Source organism: Thermobia domestica, chromosome 13 (genome assembly GCF_964235325.1).
Source record: "Thermobia domestica chromosome 13, izTheDome1.hap1.1, whole genome shotgun sequence".
Lineage (NCBI taxonomy): Eukaryota > Metazoa > Arthropoda > Insecta > Zygentoma > Lepismatidae > Thermobia > Thermobia domestica.
In genome coordinates this window covers 215,254,898-215,276,167 of record NC_137466.1, presented here as the reverse complement: position 1 = coordinate 215,276,167, position 21,270 = coordinate 215,254,898, and the positions used below count along the sequence as shown (strand labels likewise).

At 38.1% G+C, this 21,270-nt stretch overlaps 1 protein-coding gene across 14 annotated transcripts in view; it reads right to left on the bottom strand.

The window, feature by feature from the left end:
• The window catches only part of LOC145669012 (period circadian protein-like), a 147,636-nt gene that overhangs the window by 99,568 nt on the left and 26,798 nt on the right, over positions 1-21,270 (bottom strand). For 13 of the 14 annotated variants that reach the window (XR_014128128.1, XR_014128126.1, XR_014128127.1 and 10 more), the window contains exons 2-3: positions 14,088-14,175; positions 10,924-11,004 (exon numbers count right to left, since the gene is read on the bottom strand). Coding sequence is in view for 11 of the 14 variants with exons in the window: in XM_081737345.1 (XP_081593471.1) it covers positions 10,924-11,004; positions 14,088-14,167 (161 nt within the window). In the remaining 3 variants the exon portion in view is untranslated. The remainder of the gene's footprint in view (positions 1-10,923; positions 11,005-14,087; positions 14,176-21,270) is intronic. The other variant, XM_081737342.1, reaches the window with a different exon arrangement.

Genomic DNA, 21,270 nt, shown 5'->3' with positions numbered 1-21,270 from the left:
GCAAAGTTTCAAACAAAAAATTCAAACTAAAAATTTTACGTTTCACGGTTAACCGTCAAACTTTATCCGGTTTTTTAACTATTCGATTAACAAATAAACGGTTTTCAAAAAAATTCAAACAAATTTGAAACAAGAGTTTTCAAACAAAAACTTTCAAACAAAAAAATTTTACGTTTCACGGTTAACCGTCAAACTTTATCCGGTTTTTAACTATTCGATTAACAAATAAACGGTTTTGATCATATTTATCAGTGAGTGCAAAATGTTGAACGAAACCAAGATTTTTAAATGTTAAACAAAACTTAAAACTGAATGCAGCAAAGATTTGAACATCAGCAACCAATCAGATTGCCCGAAAGATAGTGATCAGCCAATCAGATTGCACGAAAGATAGTGATCCACCAATCAAATTGCATCAACAATAACTTTGCCAGTGTTGTAGCATGTATTTCCTTAAGACTATGAGTCATAAGATTCAATAAGGTTAGCTATGTATCCCTGTACACTACCTCATCAAGGTCAATCACGTGGTACATCGTATTGCTTACGTTTATATTTGGCTGTAATAATCAATACCAATGACGCATTCTCAAATTATCCTATAAAGTTTAAATGTACCAATGTCCTGGGCTCCTAATCCCATCATAGGTCAATAACTGATCACGTGATCATACTCATATTTGACAATGATTTACCCAAAGAAAGAGATACCACCCAATTCTAAGAACAATTACCAATTATTGATATGACAATAAGAAATGTACCCCCTCCCAAAATTTAAGATTGGTACACAAACACACCTGTGTCTTATGAAAAAAGTAATAAATCCTGTACTTATTCAATAATAAAGCCGGTCAATAACCTTTAAATTTTGAATATTTGGCCATAAGAGGGACACCAATGGGTCCTAGAAAACGTTTACCGAATTTTGTTATTTGATAATTCCCAAATTTAAAAGGGAACATAAACATATGAAGGTAATAAACCTCTGTACATATCCATATAACGCGTTAAAACCTTATAAGACGGGGTCAATAACCTCCAAAATTTGATTTTTGGTAGTTCTTTACCCATGAAAGGGAACGATGTGGACCATCCAAATTTATAGTGGTACATATTGAGGTCCTGTACTATGATACCAAATGCTTATATTAAACAATTTCTAAAACCGAGTGGATGAGCCAAGATACCCCTCCCAAATTTTTAAAGTATGCGTCAATGTACCCATGTCTTATGATAGGAAATGAACCCATATACATGTCCATATAACCATATAACGTAATAGAACATCATCAAAGGGGAAAAATTGGGCCAGAAACCAAACACATGGTACAACATATTGCTTATGTTCATATTTTAGCAATTTTTTACCCATGAAAGGGAACAAGATGGACCATCCAAATTTATCATGATACATGTTGAGGCATGTACTATGATACCGAATCCCCTCCCTGGGGTGCATCAATGTACACATGTCTTATAATAGGAAATGGACCAATACATACATGGCCATATAACCATATAAGGTAATAGGACCTCATCCAAGGGGATAAATTGAGCCAAAACCAAACACGTGGTTGTACTAAAATTTGGCAATTTCGTACCCATGAAAGGAAACGAGGTGAATCATCCAAATTTATACTAATCTATATTAGGGTCCTATACTATAATACCAAACATGTAAAAGGGGCAATTTCCAAAATTAAAGGGGTGGGCCAAAGTACCCCTCCAGGGTGCACAAATGTACCTATGTCTTATGATAGGAAATGAATCCCCATACGTGACCATATAACGATATAAGGTAATAGGACTTCATCCAATGGAATAAATTAGGTAAAAAAAACGAAACACGTGGTACAACGTATTGCTTACGTTTATATTTTGGCAATTTTGTACCCCTAAACGGGAACGAGTTTATAGTAATATATATTAGGGTCCTATACTATTATACCAAATGTTTAAATTGGGCAATTTCCAAAATTTAAGGGGTGGGCCAAGGTACCTCTCCCGGGGTGCATTAATATACCCATGTTTTATGAAAGGTAATGAACCCTGTATACGCCCATATAACCATATAGGATAATAACACCTCATCAAAGGCGATAAATTAGGTCAAAAGTCCAAACACGTGGTTGTACTAAAATTTTGGCAATTTGGTACCCCTAAGAGGGAACGAGGTGGACCACCCAAATTTATAGTAATATATATTAGGGTCCTATACTATTATACCAAATGTGTAAAATGGGCAATTTCTAAAATTGAAGGGGTGGGCCAAGGTACCCCTCCCAAATTTTTCAAGGGGTGCACCAATATACCCATGTCTTATGATAGGAAATAGACCCCTATACATAACCATATAACTATATAATGTAGTAGGACCTCATCCAAGGGGATAAATGGGCCAAAAGAACAAACACGTGGTACAACGTATTGCTTACGTTTATATTTTTGACAATTTTATACCCCTAAAAGGGAACGAGGTGGACCATCCAAATTTATCATAATACATATTAGGGTCCTATACTATAATACCCAATGTTTAAATTGGTCAATTTCCAAAATTTAAGGGGTGGGCCAAGGTACCCCTCCCAAATTTTTCAAGGGGTGCATTAATGTACCCATGTCTTATGAAAGGTAATGGACACCTGTATACGCCCATATAACCATATAAGGTAATAGGACCTCATCAACGGGGATAAAATCGACCAAAATCCAAACACGTGGTACTACGTATTGCTTACGTTTATATTTTGGCAATTTTGTACCCCCTAAAAGGGAACGAGGTGGACCATCCAAATTTATCATAATACATATTAGGGTCCTGTACTATAATACCAAATGTTTAAATTGGGCAATTTCCAAAATTTAAGGGGTGGGCCAAGGTACCCCTCCCAAATTTTTAAAGGGGTGCACCAATGTACCCATATCTTATGAAAGATAATAGACTCCTGTATACGCTCATATAACTATATAGGGTAATAACACCTCATCAAAGGGGATAAATTAGGTCAAAAAACCCCGAAATTTGAATTTTTGGCAATTTTTTACCCATGAAAGGGAACGACATAGACACCCAATACTGATAGAGGTACATACTATGGTCCTAGGCTACCACACCAAATTTTTAGATTTGGCAATTTCCAAAATTTAAGGGGTGGGCCAAGGTACTCTTCCCAAATTTTTCAAGGGGTGCACCAATGTACCCATGTCTTATGATAGATAATGGACCCCTATACATGACCATATAACTATATAAGGTAATAGGACCTCATCCAAGGAGATAAATTAGGTCGAAAACCAAACACGTGGTACAACGTATTGCTTACGTTTATATTTTTGACAATTTTGTACCCCTAGAAGGAAACAAGGTGGACCACCCAAATTTATCATAATACATATTAGGGTCCTGTACTATAATACCCAATGTTTAAATTGGGCAATTTCCAAAATTGAAGGGGTGGGCCAAGGTACCCCTCCCAAATTTTTCAAGGGGTGCATTAATGTACCCATGTCTTATGAAAGGTAATGGACCCTGTATACGCCCATATAACTATATAGGGTAATAATACCTCATCCAAGGGGATAAATTAGGTCAAAAAACCCCGAAATTTGAATTTTTGGCAATTTTTTACCCATGAAAGGGAACGACATAGACCCCCAATACTGATAGGGGTACATACTGTGGTCCTAGGCTACCATACCAAATTTTTAGATTTGACAATTTCCAAAATTTAAGGGGGGTGGTCCTATGTACCCCTGCCAAAATTTAGGGGGTGGGCCAAGGTACCCCTGCCAAAATTTAGAGGGGGTGGTCCTAGGTACCCCTCGGTCATTGACCCCGGGCCAAGGTCATTGACCTTTGACCTATGACGTCACAAAAATTTTTGCTGACTCGGCTGGACATACGGGGGGGCCTACTACTGTCACTAGGAGGTATAAGAAGATTAATTAACTCTTCCCTTGAACAATACCATCTGTAGTTCTTGAAATTTGAGGGAAAAGGTTGGTTTTGTTTGTGTGCAAACTATATACATGGTGCGTGTACAAACCGCACTTTTAACTTTTTTTTTTGACTGATTTGAAGAAGTTTTCATACACCCAACATAATGTAGCTGACACCAAAATTATTCAATAGAGCAGACTTGAAGAGGCACATCTTGAAATTTGACGGCAGTAAAGACAGGAAAACAACATCGATGTTCCAGCTATACAATTCGTATAGATCCATCAGTACTTGTACAGTGCTAACATTGCTCTTTATCTTCCGTCTCAGCTGCCATATCTTTGGCTCAATTTGTTTCACCCTACCGCTGCTCTGTGACCAAAGGTGTGCCCAGATATTAAACACAGCCACTTGGAAATGATTGCCGCAGACGTTTGCCCGTGGAAACTGTACGATTGTTATGTTAGGAAGGTTAAGTTACGTTAGGAGACGAGGCTACATGGGGGTTAAACTCCTCCCAAACACCCCCCTTTATAATTCGTTACCATCTTCTCGCGTATATAAGACTCATGTGTATGTGTATAAGCCGCACTAGACTTTGTTAGGTTAGGTATTTTAAAAATCTTGTGCTCATGAGTAGTCGCAAATGCTCATGACAGCGAGTTCGATTCTATGTGCGTACACGGATTTTTCAGTGTTGATTCAGTATCGTAGGCAACCAGTAATAAAACATGTGAAAACCTTGGAAACATAATTTAGAATGGAAGATAGTGTTTACCACAAAACGAAATATGGAGCTGTTTTACCTCGAAAAGGTGCCGTTAACAGCACTGTCTCATCTCAAAAAGGTGCAGTTAAAAGCGCTGTCTCGTCTCGAAAAGTATTTATCTCGAAAAGGTGCAATTGAAAGCACTGTCTCGTCTCGAAAAGTATATCTGTTTCTATTGGAAGAACCTGAGTCATCTCGTCTCGTCTCGTGGGTAACACTAATATTGGAGAGAGGGATTTGAACCAGGACTTGCTGATTATGGTTCAAGAACACAATTCGTTTGTCTAAATTCACACAATTAAATGTATAATTATAAAAATTTAATGAGTTTATGGTTTTGTGCGGCGAACTTTTCTCTAATATTTCTTAAAGTTATGCAACAATCAACCAAAATGGCCGTCTGTCTGTCACGTTTTGCGTACGCACGTCACAAGCCATACACTACGTAACTCATCGCCTCTATTTTGTATAAGGATTCCTTGGGAGATAGACTGGACTCTTGGAGCACAAGGGAATGCACGTGTGGTTTAACCTTGGGAAGACCTCTCTGCCTTACGACAGTTATAGGAATCTTCCTTTTACATGAGCTCGAGCAAACAATCGACAGGCATCGTAAAAACGCACACTTTTGAGGAGCTCGGTTTCTTTACTGTTCAACGTGCATTTCCCGACATAAGCTTTTTTTTTTTTTTTTTTTTTTCATGAAGTTGCACTCACGAAGCCCTTCAGCCATTCAGAGAGCTTCTTGCTGACTGACGTGTAGTCAGCGCATCTACTCCTCAGGTTTTCTAGACCAGTGTTCTCCATCTTTTAAGTCAAGAAGCTCCTTAATCTCTTATACAATGTTAACTTTTTGAAATGAAAAGTCGAAACACACTTCCCCATACTGCAAGCGTCGGTGGATCACCAATGGGCAACTATAGTCCGCGTCACCTTAATTGGCGTGTGGCATCAGCCAATAAGCTCACAGTGCTCTATTATTAAACCTGCAAGGACGAATCTAATCATTCATTATTGTTCACAAATACGAACAAAATCAGTTATGAATGATTAGATTTCTCCCTGAATATTTAGTAACAGGGCACTGTGAGCTTATTGGCTCATGCCACACGTCGATTCGGGTGACGCGGATTTTAGCGACATCTCGCCAAAAATTGGTGGCCTCACAGCGACGATTCGCGGTGGCCCCACTTCCGTTTTGAAAATTATACTACCAACGGCAGAGACGCGATGAAACGCCAACGAAACAAAAATTACTCCCCCAAAATATGTTAAATCGCCTATATGCGTGATTTGTTTGCATTAACGTGAGTCTAAAAAAACACTTAAAAAAAAGTACGCTGGGGTAGACGCAAGCCACCAACCTTATGATTACTAGGAGCGTGCTCGCCTGCAGAGGGATAAATCGTTGCGTCTTTTTAATTTGGCCAATCAGAGTGCTCCTTTGACCGTTTATATTCAACGATAACCGTTTGGGATCAGATAAAATGCGTTCGTCCTGTAATTTTATAACATAATGACGTACTACGTCTATTTACTTTATTTCATAGTTCTCCCATATTCATTTTCTAATGATCGGCGACAGTTGCTATAAATGCTTACAATTATACGCACTCATCTCAAGATTTTTCACTTCTTGATGTAGAGGCAGAGGTTACTCTTGACCCCCGGAGCTCACTATAGAAACAATTTGTCAGAAAAAATAATATATAATAATAACCGCATGTGCATGACTGGCGATAGTTCGTGTTGGTCCGTTCGCGATTCTCAGCGACGAATCGAAGGAGCGAGGACCAAAATGAAGTCCTCGCTGCTACGCGGTGGTAACTTTTAACACCTCGACTCTAGATATCTTTTCGACTCGACGAAACCCTGCCGCTAGTGGCACACTAGCGGCAATCTTTTGACGTGTCGCTATGTCGATTGAAATTTACCGGCAAGTTGGCCACTAGGTGTTGGCAACGTTTACGGAATGGCATTGGCACATGAGAAATTTTTAAAAAATTAAACAAACGAAGGACAACGAGAGAGAAAACGGGAAAATACACACACACAATACTGTTCTCGCAATCTGGAATCAAACCAGGATGTCCTTGCACCAGAGATAGGCGCTTTACCACTCTTTCCTTTCTTTAAAGAAAAAAAAAAAAAACTTCCTGACTATTACTTTCTCGTTTTTCTCTGTGCAGCACTGTCAATACAGAAACTTCGAGAACAGTTAAACATCCGATTAGGCTCTTCAGAGAAACTCGAATCATTAATGAGTTTCAACTTACGATCATCAACCTCACGCCTGAGATCGCTCGATTACACCACACAACCACTGCTGAATTATACAGCACAACTGAAAATATTTACTTAGTACATAGCTACTGTATGCTGGGATCCTAAGTATGATTGCCAGCCATGCGAGTTTCTGGTTAAAAACATCGTATCCGTAGATTTTCTCAGGGTTCTCCCGTTTCCTCCCATATTCTCATTCCACCAATTACTTCACAATCATTCTCTTTCATTAATCATGTGTTTTTTTTTTCAGCCTACAGGTCTTAAATGTGAAACGTACAATATAAATTTCTCTTAATTTCATTTCAGTAGAAATCTGAAACTATACCGAAGAAGATATTTTTCGAACTGAAACAAGAATTTTTAGGAATGATCAAAAAAAAAAAAAAAAGAAAGAAAGAAAGAAAGAAAGAAAGAAAGAAAGAAAGAAAGAAAAAGAAAATGGATCAAAAGATTGCGATTTTGGCCAATGGTTTTTGGATCAGGGGGCCACAAAAGTTTTGAACGGCTCCAAAATCGAGTTTTCGTATTTTCTACGGAATAAGCACATCATACTGAGTTAAGTGATAGTTTGGGTTTGGCTACACTATATGTAGTTCTCCAGATATAAGGCCTACAAGAAAATTTTTGATTGAAATATATTAGATCTTTTGATTATTTTTTTTAAAAAAACTGTAAATCTACAGTTAAGTTTGTAAATCTGATTTAAGAGAATGCCGTGAATACGTTGGTTGAGATGTCCCAAGGTTTTTTTTTTTTTTTTTCTAAGTAACGCAGAAAGATGCAAACTCTGCGCGCTTTCCTTTACTTCTGTTACTACAACGAATTAAATAAGTAATTTCTTTCCAATTTCTTCCAGATCGTATCCCAGAAGTTATGCAACTTAAGAACTGTGAATGATCAAAAAACATACGTAACTGTCAGACATTGATAAGGCTAAATAGGGAAACCAAATGGTACTAATGTTACATTTTAGTGTATAACAACCTTGGAAGTAAATAAGACAACATCTCTTGAAAATTCGATGAAGTAGTAACCCCTACGTCTAACACAGAAATTGTAAAGTACTTCGCTAATTACAGAATCAATTACAGGAAATCAATACTCTTGAATAAAACATATTAAAAGACCATATTTAGGAAAGAGGACGCCATTTTTGAACTTTTCTTTGTCATTAATGAACCGTTTTATGAACAAATTAAAAACAAATCATTCCGTCAGAGGAGAATCCGTCATATTTACAGATGGTGATCAGAAAAATGGAAACACCTGAACGAAATTGCAACTTACCAGAGTAATATGGTGTCTGGCCACCTTTCGCCTTCAGAACAGCCTTGATGCAACATGGGATGGAGGCATAGAGGTCGTGAATGGTAGCAAGTGGAATTTTACACCATTCCTCGTGCAAGGCATTGGCCAGTTCTGTGAGAGAGGATGGAGGTGGAAATCGTCGCCGGAGTCGTGTTTCCAAGACGGACCACAGATGTTCAATTATGTTGAGATCTGGGGATTGGGCGGGCCAGGGGAGGTGTTGAACTTCATCCCGATGTTCCTCAAACCACGCTGCAACAACGCCAGCTGTGTGAATGGGTGCATTATCATCCTGGAAGATGGCGTCATTGTCCGGGAACAACATCCGGACCATAGGATGCAAGTGGTCTCCTAAAATTGCAACATAATCGTTGGCAGTGATTCGTCCGCTAAGTGTGACCACATGACCCAATGAAAACCAAGATATGGTGGCCCACAGCATCACCGAGCCACCGCCATGTTTCACAGTTGGGCGGAGACACTGCAGATCATAAGCTTCTTTGGGCGTTCTCCACACATAAACACGGCCCGTGGTTGGGAATAGGGTAAAGGATGACTCATCCGACCATATCACACGTTTCCAGTCCTCAACGGTCCAAGTTGCATGGTCGCGGCATCATTTGCGGCGTGCGAAAACGTTATGGTCCCTGATGAGCGGTTTGGCCCGTGCAACACGACCCCGTAAGTTCATGTCATGTAATTCACGGCGGACTGTGATTGTCGAAACAGGGTGGGGGAGGTGCTGATTGAGTTCCTCCGTCACTTGCTCGGCAGTGGCACGACGGTTCTGCGTGACAATGCGCTTTAATACCCGGCGTGACCTGTCACTCATGATTTTCTTCCGCCCACTGTTCCGCTTCCCCGATGTGGTTTTCCCGTGTGTTGTGTAGGCCGTCATCACCTTCGACACTGTCCCACGTGACACACCTAACACAGTAGCCACTGCCGTCACACTCACTCCACATAACCGCGCACCAACAATTTGCCCTCTTTGAAAATCTGAGAGGTCTCCCATTTTACACTACCTCCGTCTGCTGCAGCCACTGGACACTGCTGTTCCACTGCGCCTGACGTAGTATGGAGACCGACCTAACACACCACCACCAGCGGGCCGGCGCTGCGGGCGCCACGACACCACTGCCAACCCATACCATTTGACGTGTTGCCAACCACAGGTGTTTCCATTTTTCTAATCAGCATCTGTATGTATAACTAAAAACAGTACATTAAATAATGATTCGATATGTAATTATAAGATCATATCTAGTTTTTGCTGGTAATGATTTTCCCTAATAAAAAGAGTGCACGTTGTTTTCAATAATTATTGATTAACTTTCATTTTGAACAAGTAAGTTTCTTTTGACATTTTGCAATTACTATACTTACTACAGATGGGCAAAAACTGTTTATATATATATATATATATATATACGACTTCATATATAGCCGGTTCTGTTTTTCACCGAAACTGTTTTTGATAGAAAACCGAAACCGGTTTCGATAAAAAAAAACGAACTAGATTGAAAACCGAAACCAGCTTTTGAGTTCCATTTTTTTTAACCAGTTTTTTTTTTTAGAAGTTTCCAAAAACCTGCTTCGTTCCTTCTACAAACCGACACCGAAAACCTTTCGAACCGAGACGAAAAATTTCACTTCTCGTGGACAACACTAATTGAAGCCGAGGTTAAATACAGCTACTCTTTGAACACTAAATAGATATGTCAAAAATACTGTTTCACGCTATATATTACTTTTTTTTTTCTCTCTCTCTCAATGATGTTCAACACTAAAGCCACAAGTAGCAGTGGATCACAACTACAACCAGTGTTAATAGAGGAACTGGATTAAATTTGAGTGTAGTTTTCTTCTATAGCTAAAAGTTTCTGGCTACCAGGGCTGTGCCGAGGGGGGGAGGGCGAGCGAGGCAATGGCCCCGGGCGCCGAAATAAGGGGGCGAAAAATTCGGGAGAAAAAAGGAAAAAAGATAGGAAAAAATGCTTGCAATATATGTATGGGGCGCCGTCGTATACTCTAGCCCCGGGCGCTGATTTTCCGCAGCACGGCCCTGCTGGCTACCTATTATTGTTTTCTCTTTATAACGACTAGCTATCTTGGAATAGGAAGATCAGAAGATCGTTTCTCACTTTTTTTTTTTTTTTTTTTTTTTTTATGATGCCTTTTGAAAAAGACGGAGAGATCGACGGACAAAGCAGTTCTAAAAGACTTCCTATACGTATGCATAGCACAGTTTCGAAGTCTAAGAGAATTACAGACTCCATGTGCCTTCCTATATGCAATGCTACCAGTGAGCTTACTTTAGAGTTTACATAAGTTTCATTTAGATAAAAAAAAAACACTTTCGCTAGAAAAAAATAATCCGCATTTGGACACGAAAATACTTTGCAGTTACCAACTAGTTCGGTCCCAATGAAAAATTCCAGTAATTAACTCTTAATGAGAAATCTGTCCACCAATGAGAATTGAAAATGATTTTGCGTACATTATCGCGTAGTTTCACGGATGAACTTGGTAAGCAATTGATATAAACAGTACAGACTGACGTGTGTTTCGTTGTGAATGACGCAATGAGTGCAAATGAACGTATTTTTGTACTCACCTACTGCTGAGCGTGGACGGGTGTCCTCCATATCCACTGCTCCCACTCGAAGAGCTGTGATGCGATTTGCTACTCCCACTGCTAGAAAACAAGAAAAATTAATGTATATTTTTTTTACTTATCCACAAACAATTATAACATACATATATAGTAAATACTGTAAAGAAGATTATGTTCCATTCATTTCTTTAGTTTAAAAGATGTTAACTCATAATATGGCTTGAACAAAGCATTATTGGACTTGGACAACGGCTGTAAAATTATATAATTTAAATATTGTAGTCCAAGGTACATGTCTGCTTTAACCTATTCAGGACTGATAGGGATTTCACGAAAATCGAACACTTTTACGTTGGCGGCCCTAGTACCCCTTCTAGTTGTCATAGAGACATGAACTCGTAAAGCTTATGGAACACAGATACCAACAAGCTAACTTTTATTTTCCCCGTGCCAAACTCGTAGAAAAAGATGATTTTTTAAAAAAGATATATTTTTTTCTTTTGTTCTTGGAAATTTGTCAGAGGCTTCAACACTATTACTTCTACGCAGGAAAAAATATTTTCACGTGTACGCCAGACGTAAAAAATTGAAGGGCGAAAGTTCAATACCAAGTGAGATATATTACGAACGCGTTTCCTAACAAAATCACCCTGTACATATTTTTCGAAATATTTTGGTCTACCGTGACGTTGGCTGCCGTAACGACACTCCTAATTTTCACAGAGATATCAGCTATACCTACTTGGAAAGCTTATGCGGTACAGATTCCAACGAGATAAGTTTCGTGCCCCCCGTACGTACGACAAATAACAGTGTTGCCAGAACCCCAAAACCTTCGAAAATGTGTATTTTTCCCGATTTTTTATTTTCTTCTTCTTCTTCTTTTACGGATTGAACATGAGAGGCACAAAAGTTACCTTGTTGGAATCTGTGTCCCATAAACCTTTCAACGAGGTATGTTTCATGTCTCTGTTGACAATTAGGTTCGTCACTAGCTGCCAAGCGTGAGGGTAGTCGACAATACATATACAGGATGATTCTCCTATGTACGATGTTCCGAATTTTTCTCTCCCTAGCTATTTATATCTTCACCTTTTATTTTTTAATATGATTGTTCCGAATGTCTGGCGTACATGTGACATTATTTTTTTCAGCGTACGGCAAAAATCAGCGTTGCCAGCGTCCCATAATTTTCAAGCAATATGTTTTTTCTTTTATACAAAATATACACTGATAAAAAGGGTAAATCAAATACCCGTCCCCATTCACCCTCGCAAGCCCAATAACCAAACACAGGGTATCAACAGTTAGTATGTTCATTTATGCTTATTAATAATACTTTTTATGCTTGTAGCTCCTTTGGGTGGAGAGTTCCTCCCAAAAATGAGGGGAAGGGGAACTAAAAACATCCAACTTTTCTCCCTTCCGCTGTGGGCCCCCCGATGTGGATGAACACCGTTGGAAAGTTTCATTCTTGCTGAAGAGATAGACACCTAAATCATCTCTCTACATTAATTAGGAGCCGAGCTACGGAAGTTTAAACTGCTGGCTCAGTCCTTGAGCCGCTGGTCCTGAAAAGGTTAATACAGAATCAACAGCTGAAAGAATTTTGATTGGTTTATTCTCATCTCAAGAGGGCTGAGTTGAGTTGATTTTGAGTTTAACGTCCCGTTCAGCAGCGAGGCTATGTGAGATGTTCATCTCTAATCCCTAAATGTGAAAAGTCGTACTTCGACTCTTGATACAAAAATAATCTTATTTAAACTTGTGGCTTAGTAAAAGCTGACAAACCACTTTATAAAATTCAAGATTGAATTCTGTATTTTATTCAAGATCGTTCTGTCTAATTTCAACTCTAAACAATTCTTGCCCCTATCCCTCCTCACTGGTCGAGTGGCTAGGGATAACCAACCAAGTTAGACTGTTTATGTCAAACCTACCAACTCTTCCGCATTTCGACGTTCACTCCCGCTCTCCTGCAACGAAGTAGCAAACTCCCGCATAGTCGAAATGGGGTAACGGGGAAAGTAACCACTTAACATACTTTTCTTTTAAAAAAATGCCGTTGAAATTTCACCTAATTTATTTTTCGACTGAAATAAAGTATACATTGAACTACAATAATAGTGGGTACCTGGTCCCCATCCATAGGCACCTGTTTCCCATCATTAGACAATTTTGTGTTGGTCACTCACAGTAGAAACTAACGGATCGAATTTAGGGCCGAGCTGTGTTTACACGTGTGTGTGTGTGTGTGTGTGTGTGTGTGAGAGAGAGAGAGAGAGAGAGAGAGAGAGAGTGAGAGTGAGTGAGAGACAGATAGTCTATCCATCCTCCGACGGCTGCTACTATTATAGTTTATATTCCGAGGAAGTCTCCCGCCTAAAATTCCTCCCAGGTTGGCAGGTCTGTTATGTTTGTTGAGTGATTTCAATGTTTAGCCGCCTTGCTTGGAAGGATTACTTGAAATGATCTCAGAAGATAGAGTGATAGATGTACTGTAATATCCCGCAATCTAACCGCTTGTAGTTCCTTCTATAGCTATAATGTTGCAACAGCGCATAGCCGACAACTCTCCCTTTGGGGCAGGAAATCGGCTAAGTTATATCCTCTCAAGAAACATAATTAGTCATTGTTGGCATGAATTGATTGGCAACTCTCATTCTCTGCCAACTATGAAAAGATGCTGGCATTATATTACCATTTGCTGCACAGAGTCGAATTTACATCTGGGGTATTGCATACACTTCCTATTGCTTAAAGCACAATTATTATGGTATTCAAGTCAATATTAAATTAATACGGTAATTAATAATTCGTGAGTATTTGTTTTACATGAAGATGAGTAAATTCTACGATTCGACGCTCTTTCAAGCATTGCTTTTTAACCTCTTCTAACAGGAATCTTCTCGAGTGAATTATCCAACATAAAAGACATAGTCATGAGAAAACGGAAAATAAACAACACCACTGTAACTTTCCGTGTCTACAAAGGATAAACCTTGCCACCTAATGCTGTTTTCGTGCAAGAACGAACATTTTTTTTATTTTATTTAAGGGACAGTTAATATTTACAACTAATTATGTAGCACCACTTGATGCCTCCGTGCGAGAAGAGGCTAAATCAATTTTAAATAGTACAAAAGGAAGCAAGTAACTCGTACCTTCTTTGTGATTGGCTGTTGCAGCTGTTAGAATAAGCGGAATCGGACGCTTTGGTTGTCTTTGTTTCTGCTTCTTCCATTTTTGTACCTGCAATGATAAGAATACAACAAATTAATAATTCAAAAATATTTTATTTCACATTTTATGACAATACAATTCGGAAAAAAGTACATTACAAGAATGTGTGTCATTGTCAAAAGTAAAACCAACAACAATCTCGATCCGCTAATCAAACAGTGGATTGTTTGTGTACATAGGTATATACTTCATAAATAAATAAACAATATGTTCTAACAAAGTAAAAAAAAAACTACTAACTATTACTGGCAAGGAAATGTATATATTTTTTTACCGCCATAAAATAAGTTTTCAGGATTTTTTCCAAAAAACGCATTAGAATTTGCCTCAATGCATCTCGTTTTGTTTAAATTCGGTATCGTTAAGCTCTTTCATCTTTCCACAATATTATAGTTAAACTAACTAACTATTAGGCCCAGGGAACAAGGGGGTTCAATGCCGCATTTACCAAAGTTCTCCATTGACTTCTATCCTTAGCCAACTGATTCAGTTTCTACTTTGTACTCTTATTTCTGCGAGATCCATCTTAATATTGTCCTCCCAGCTGCGCCTAGTCTTACTAATGGTCGTTTTCCGATTGATCTCCCAGTTAAGACTTTGAAAGCGTTTCTACTTTCTACCTCTACATTTCTACATGACCTGCCTACCTGAGCCTCCTAGACTTGATGACCCTTACAATGTTTGGTAAACCGTATAAAATATGTAGTTCCTCCTTATGAAGTTTCCACCATTCCCGATTTCCGTTCCTCTTCGGTTCGAATATTCGTCTTAGGATTTTGTTCTCAAATATTTTCTGTCTACGTTCTTCTCTCAGAGTAAGCGAGCATGTTTCGCAACCATACAGGACAACAGGCACGATTATCGTTTTATATATTTTAAGCTTCAAATACCTCGACAGAATTCACGACGACAAGAGATTTTGAACTGAATAATAACACGAATTCCCTGCTTTTAGTCGACATTTAATTTCTTCGTGAATATGGTTTTGGTGTGTTAATATTGATCCTAGATATTTGAAAGTATCTACTTTATCAAGAGTATTATTTGCTATTTGAACGCATGTATAATTTGCCGTATTACGATCCCGGTGAACTTTCATGTATTTAGTTTTCTCTGCATTTACTTTCAAACCCATCTCCATATTACAGTTAAACAAAATTTAAAATATAAGAATTAATAATAGTTGTGATCAATATCTCATGTAACGTACGGTGCACTGTCGTCTTTCTAGTGTCAGAACGAAAAGCTTGTTTCATGTATACTTCAGCACCTGTTTCACCTTACTAGGCTGTCTGGTTGTCTTATAGTATCAATTTATAGGTTTACAAAATTTGTGTCGTTTCTCGAAATTATTAGGCATAAGCATTTAATCTTACCTTATCATTTATCGCTCGTTATCAGTGTTTCTTTCAGAAACAATGTTCCGGGGGGCACACTTAGTATTCCGGGGGGCACTGCTGGCACTATTCTATTTATTATATGAAAGACTATTTTTTGTGTGTGTCCTCCGAGGGAGAACTATCAGAGCTCGCCCCCAGAAAAACGGCCTGGAAGAAACATTGCTCATTATATGCTAATTTTACCGCATTGTAGATTTTTTTAAAATTTTTTTTTATGGACATGTTTGATTGTTCTGCTCAAAGGCAGCCCATTCGCCAACGAACTTGTAATAATGAGTGGTCTGTAGGATAGGAAAGCAGGGATTGGATAGCCAGGACTTACTCTTTGATTCCAGGAATATGGATTTATGGAAAACAGGAGATTTTAAGAAGCTGAAATAAAGGATAGATTGACAATTAGGAATAAGGTTATTAAATAACAAGAACTAGCTAATTGCGACAAAATAGACAAATATATTCAAGGTACTCTTCTTGTCAAGCAGTCTTCTTATTCAAAATGCCAGATTTGTAATCGATAATTCTGAATCAGTTTTCTAGTTAGCTGATTGTAGTAAGTACCACTGGTCTCTCCCCCGCTTCTCTGTCTTTCTCTGTTGCTTTCGCTGTATAGCCTCTAAAGTATTACTTTCTGGTACAGGAGGTAGGAAAATTCATAGATTGCTGTCAGAGGGACGCACGCAACAGATGGGTCTTGGGTTCCTTATCTCCCAGAAATTCAAACTTTTCTGTAAATTTCGTCTGTTAGGGGTAATTTTACAAATTTTTATATAACTTATATTGAATTTGGACCCTTCCACCATCTCTGGACCCCTCCCCCCGCCACCGAAATATAAATTCCTGCGTATGTTCTTGTTTGCTGTTACTCTTCACTCACATTAATAAAATTAGATACACTCTGCTAAAAGATGTAACGAGGATCGCATGCAACGTACATTTCTTTCTATTCATAGGACTTTCAATTTCATCCGCTAGATGTCAACCGCGAGAGTTTGCCATCTAACGGCTCGATGTGGAAGTTCTAGCATTCTAGAATTAGAAATTTCTTTCAACAATGTAAAATGGAATGTGGATAGCTATCGTTAAAGTCGGCGTTACGTCACTGCGTATATGTTAACGGATTGATTCCTTTAACGACCTCGGCCGAGATAATTGCAGTAAGAAAAGTTGCATATCCTTTAATTATAGGCAACCAACATCGCTTTGTTACTTTGCAGGTTGCATATAAGCAAGGCACTGTTACACATTTTAAATGGGATATGAATAACTATCGTTAGAGTAACCGTTACCACATAAAGATGTTAACGGATTGACTTCATTAACAAAGTCATCTTAGATAATCATTCTAGCCATCTATTGCAAAAGAAAAGAATTATTGTGTGGAGTAACTGACGGACGTATCAAACGTTACGCAACTATTAACATTACAATGTTGTAAATCCCACTTGGGTGTTCCTAATAAAAATTACTGTTACTGAGCTTATATGGTTGTCAACAAATTGAAGAAACTTACACTCTAGACCTAGGCCTATGAGATTTAAAGTGTCCCTGTTTGCGCCAATAGAATCAAAGCTTGTGGCTAAAGGACAGTGATGCCGAAGAGTAGAACGATGAATGTATAAGAAACAATACATCTGGGGCAGAAAATGTTAACCAAGAAAGCTTATCAAGGAAGTCGAAAATCGTGCTCTCCCAAATACCCGTAGTTCTGGCTACAAAATAAAAGTCCATACCACTGTCACTCAGTTTTACAGATAAAAAATGAAACGAAATGAAATCACTCAGTTTTACGTCCTACAGTTATCAAGGCTAGGCTAAATAAAGGAGACGGTGATGAAGAGAAATAAATGAAATAGTGGAATGAAGAAAGCGGGATAACCCCGAGAAAACCCACGCACATGGTGTTTGTCCACCACAAAGCTCACTAGTCGCGAGCTGGGATCTAACCAAGGACCCAATGCACCAGAGGTGAACGCTCTATCACTGAACTACCGTGGCCCGGTTTTACAGATAAGTAGGTATACATAATATTACAAACTCCGAAGATATTGCCTATTGGTACTTCCTATTCTTTCTCAAGTTAGGAGGAAACGGTGTCTCAGTGGTGGAGCATAAGGTCCATGGTCCGATCCCCGGCCAAGTTCTCGGGGTACTCCTGTTTCCTCCCACTTTCTCATTCCACCAATTCTTTCATCATCATTCACTTGCCTTAATCATCCGTTTTCTTTAGCCTCATGTGCATTATCGTGGACCGTAAACTGAAAATTTTCATTTTTATTTTGTTCTTTTCGAAATATTCAGTATACTCCTCTTTTCTCCCACACTTTGATACATTCCTTTTAACTGCTTCCTCTAAACCTACCGGAAGTTTCATCTCAGGTGTTATACTCATAGTCAAGCTTGAACATGCGTCCATGAACCGAAAGTATGCTGACATGCCATGATGTTACTGAGGCCACCTTGAAACTTCCGCACTTTATTGTTTACACAGAAAACCCGAGACTTCTACAGGTAATTAAACGTGTAAGAACAGTACTGCCTCTTTTTTTTTTTTTTTTTTTTTTTTTTTTTTTTTTTTTTTTTTTTTTTTTTTACAAGGGAGGATGAACAACTCTGGCACGCAACTCTTCAATCGCTTCGTCAGATAGAAGATAAAATGAACAGTGTTGCAACACTGAGTTCGATGCATAATGACGCAAAATGTGCACACTGTTGTATGATAGGTAATTCCGGCTAGGGAAAAGAATGCATGAAGGCCATCCATGTATTTCGTCATCAACTAGGTATATGCCACCAATCGTTTACTAGAATGGAGGCGTCAGAGTTCCTAGTAACCTCTACTCGTAGCAATAAAAAGAAAGGATTTTAAAAAAAGAACTGTGAAGCATCACGGAATTTCTGTACGCATTTGTGCTGGCCTAATCACAATAAATTTCACGCAACTTTCGCGTATAGTGAATAAGCTGCACGTACGTTAAAGTAATGAACACAAATATTTAACTGTTAGCCGGGGCGAAATTGAGCTGATAAAAAGCCGCTGAACTGGGTTTATTGATATGGAAGGAATTTATCATTAATTAAATAATGTTTACGATAATCGAAAAGATAAATAGGTGTTGGATGTTGTACTAAAATTCCTTGCTTTCATTTCTACAGCTGAATAATGAATCATGCCATACTTAAAGGTTACATATTACAAAAACAGTTATGAAAAATGAACAAAATCGTTAGAGATGTCTTCGAAAATTTTCATCGGAAGAAAACTTAGCATTCGTAAACTGCACTTTCAGGGGTTGCGTCTTTAAAAAAATATATAAAGAACATAACAACTAACATTTGTTTCGAAAAAATGAAATGAAATGAAATCTTTAAGTTTTACGTCCAACGGTTATGCCGGTTAGGCTAAAGGAGATGGTGATGATGAGAGATGAGTGAAATAGTGGAATGAAGAAAGTGGGAGGAAACGGGAGAACCCCGAGAAAACCCATGCACACGGTGTTTGTCCACCACAAAGTTCACTTGGCGAGAGCAGGATTTGGACCCTAGACCCCTAGCACTAGAGGTGAACGCTCTACCATTCACTTTCATTGAGCCACCAGCTTGTGTTGAGCTGTACCTTTTATCTGTTTCCTTTCTAGCTTCCCAAAAATAAAATTAGTTATTTTTTAATTGCAATAGGAAACTGAACTGATGCTGCAAACATTTGCATTTCCACGAGGAATCGAACAGAACCACTCCGCGATATAGCATTCAACAGATTCGTATTCATATCATACTAGTCTTCTGGTTCGAGGATATAAGTTGCACTGTTTGAAGTTGAACAGTACTAGGATCAAATTACAAAAGGTTTTCATCTTGCGATTCTCTATCCAGCCACACTAGACAAATAAGAAATTAATGCTTTGCACAACAATTTTCTTAAGCAATAATTTCCGATTACAAACACCAGCCAGTTTTAAAGAAGTGACTATTATTTCATCAATTTTTATATTAATCTTCCATGATTCCTTTTAGAGTGGAGGCAATGCAGTTTAAATCAATTCTAACAGTCTCAAATTAAAAACGGTATAAAGTTACAATGCTTGAAATATTTCTTGTCAAATTATTTACATAAGACAAAATAAAACTACGAAATATACGCCTTAATGCAGACAACCAAATAAACAACGATGTAAATTGAGTTTCATACATATCAGGATAAATTCATATACTAGAATTATTCAGGCTTCTTTTCCCACAAGTGAAATGAAATTGAATCAGTAATTTTGAAAAGGTCATCAGTCAGAAAATGGCCAGTTTGCTTTAGTCCAACTTTTTATTGGTTTATTTTAGAACACACAAATTGTTTATTTCGTACAATGACAAGAAAACTCTATTCTTTTAAACCGAGGTCCATTATGTCATGTCTCTCGGGATTTTTAAAAATTATTTTTTTCGCTCTTTTTATAACTTTACTTTTCTTACTCGCGACCTTTTCAAAACTACTGGTTCAATTAAATAAACATTTAGTTTTATGTCCATCGCTTCTGCTCTTTAGGCTGAAGGAGATAGACGGTTAATGAAAGTTAATGACTATTGAATAATTGGTGGAATGATAACGTGGGAGGAAACGGGAGACCCTAAGAAAACTCATGGAGATGCTGTCCACCACAAACTCACACTGTCTGGAATCGAACCAGAAACCCTTCACACCAAAGATCAGCATTCTACCATTGAGCCTTAGCGCACACTAGAACAAGTATGAAGACCCTGCTGAAAGAAATTAGATGAAATTTATATGGATACCTCAAATCCTACTAAGAACTGTACACGTTGTTGTGTGTTTCAATTTCTTGCTAGGTTCTTTTAATATAAAACGTCTTTTGGCCATTTCAATCTTTCCTTTTTATCACGTTTCCATATCCTGTGTGCCAGTAGCGTAACGCAAAAATGTCGGACCCCCCGCAGGATTACTTTTGGGTCCCCCTTCCTATGCCCATTAGCTTCCCACTATATTATTACCCTGTAGAAGACAATGGTTAATAAATCCATGGAATGTCATAAAATTAAATACTCACCGAAAAAGGCAAAAATTATTTTCCCTTAACCTTTGAGCACTAAGATGATTTTTTAAACTAATGTTGCTAGAATAGATGAATTTTCACCCAGAGCATATTTTCTTTTCTAAAATAAATGACGTTGTTCTGGGAAATGGATATTCCCTATTCAGCTCACTTTTTTGAAGCCTATAGTTCTTGGCATTTGCTTCGTGATGGGCCTCCCCGCCAAGCAGGCCCTGCGGGCCCCTCACTGCTGTGTTCATTAATTATACAACCTAAGTACTGAAAAATAGAAAACTAAACTGAAAACCCACCTGTTCTACTTTTTCTTCTACTTTTCTATTTCTTCCTTTCAGACGGACTGCTTTGTTTCAATCCCAATTACTTTTGTCTTTCTAGTATATATTTTTATTTCATATTTATCACTGCTTAAGAGAAGTATATTTATGAATCTTCGAATAAAGAGTTAAGCCTAAGAAATAGATTCATAATTTCTTTTGCGTGAAATATTGTCCTCAACAAGGAAGAAACATGAACAGAGCGTAAAAGGGGAAAAGCAAAAGGATTAGAAATGTGTGTGTGGAGGAAAATAGCTCATCCGATCGGAAAAGCAAAAAGAAAACTTTGGAAAAAATAATATTGAATTTAATTAAAAAGAAAATTGATTG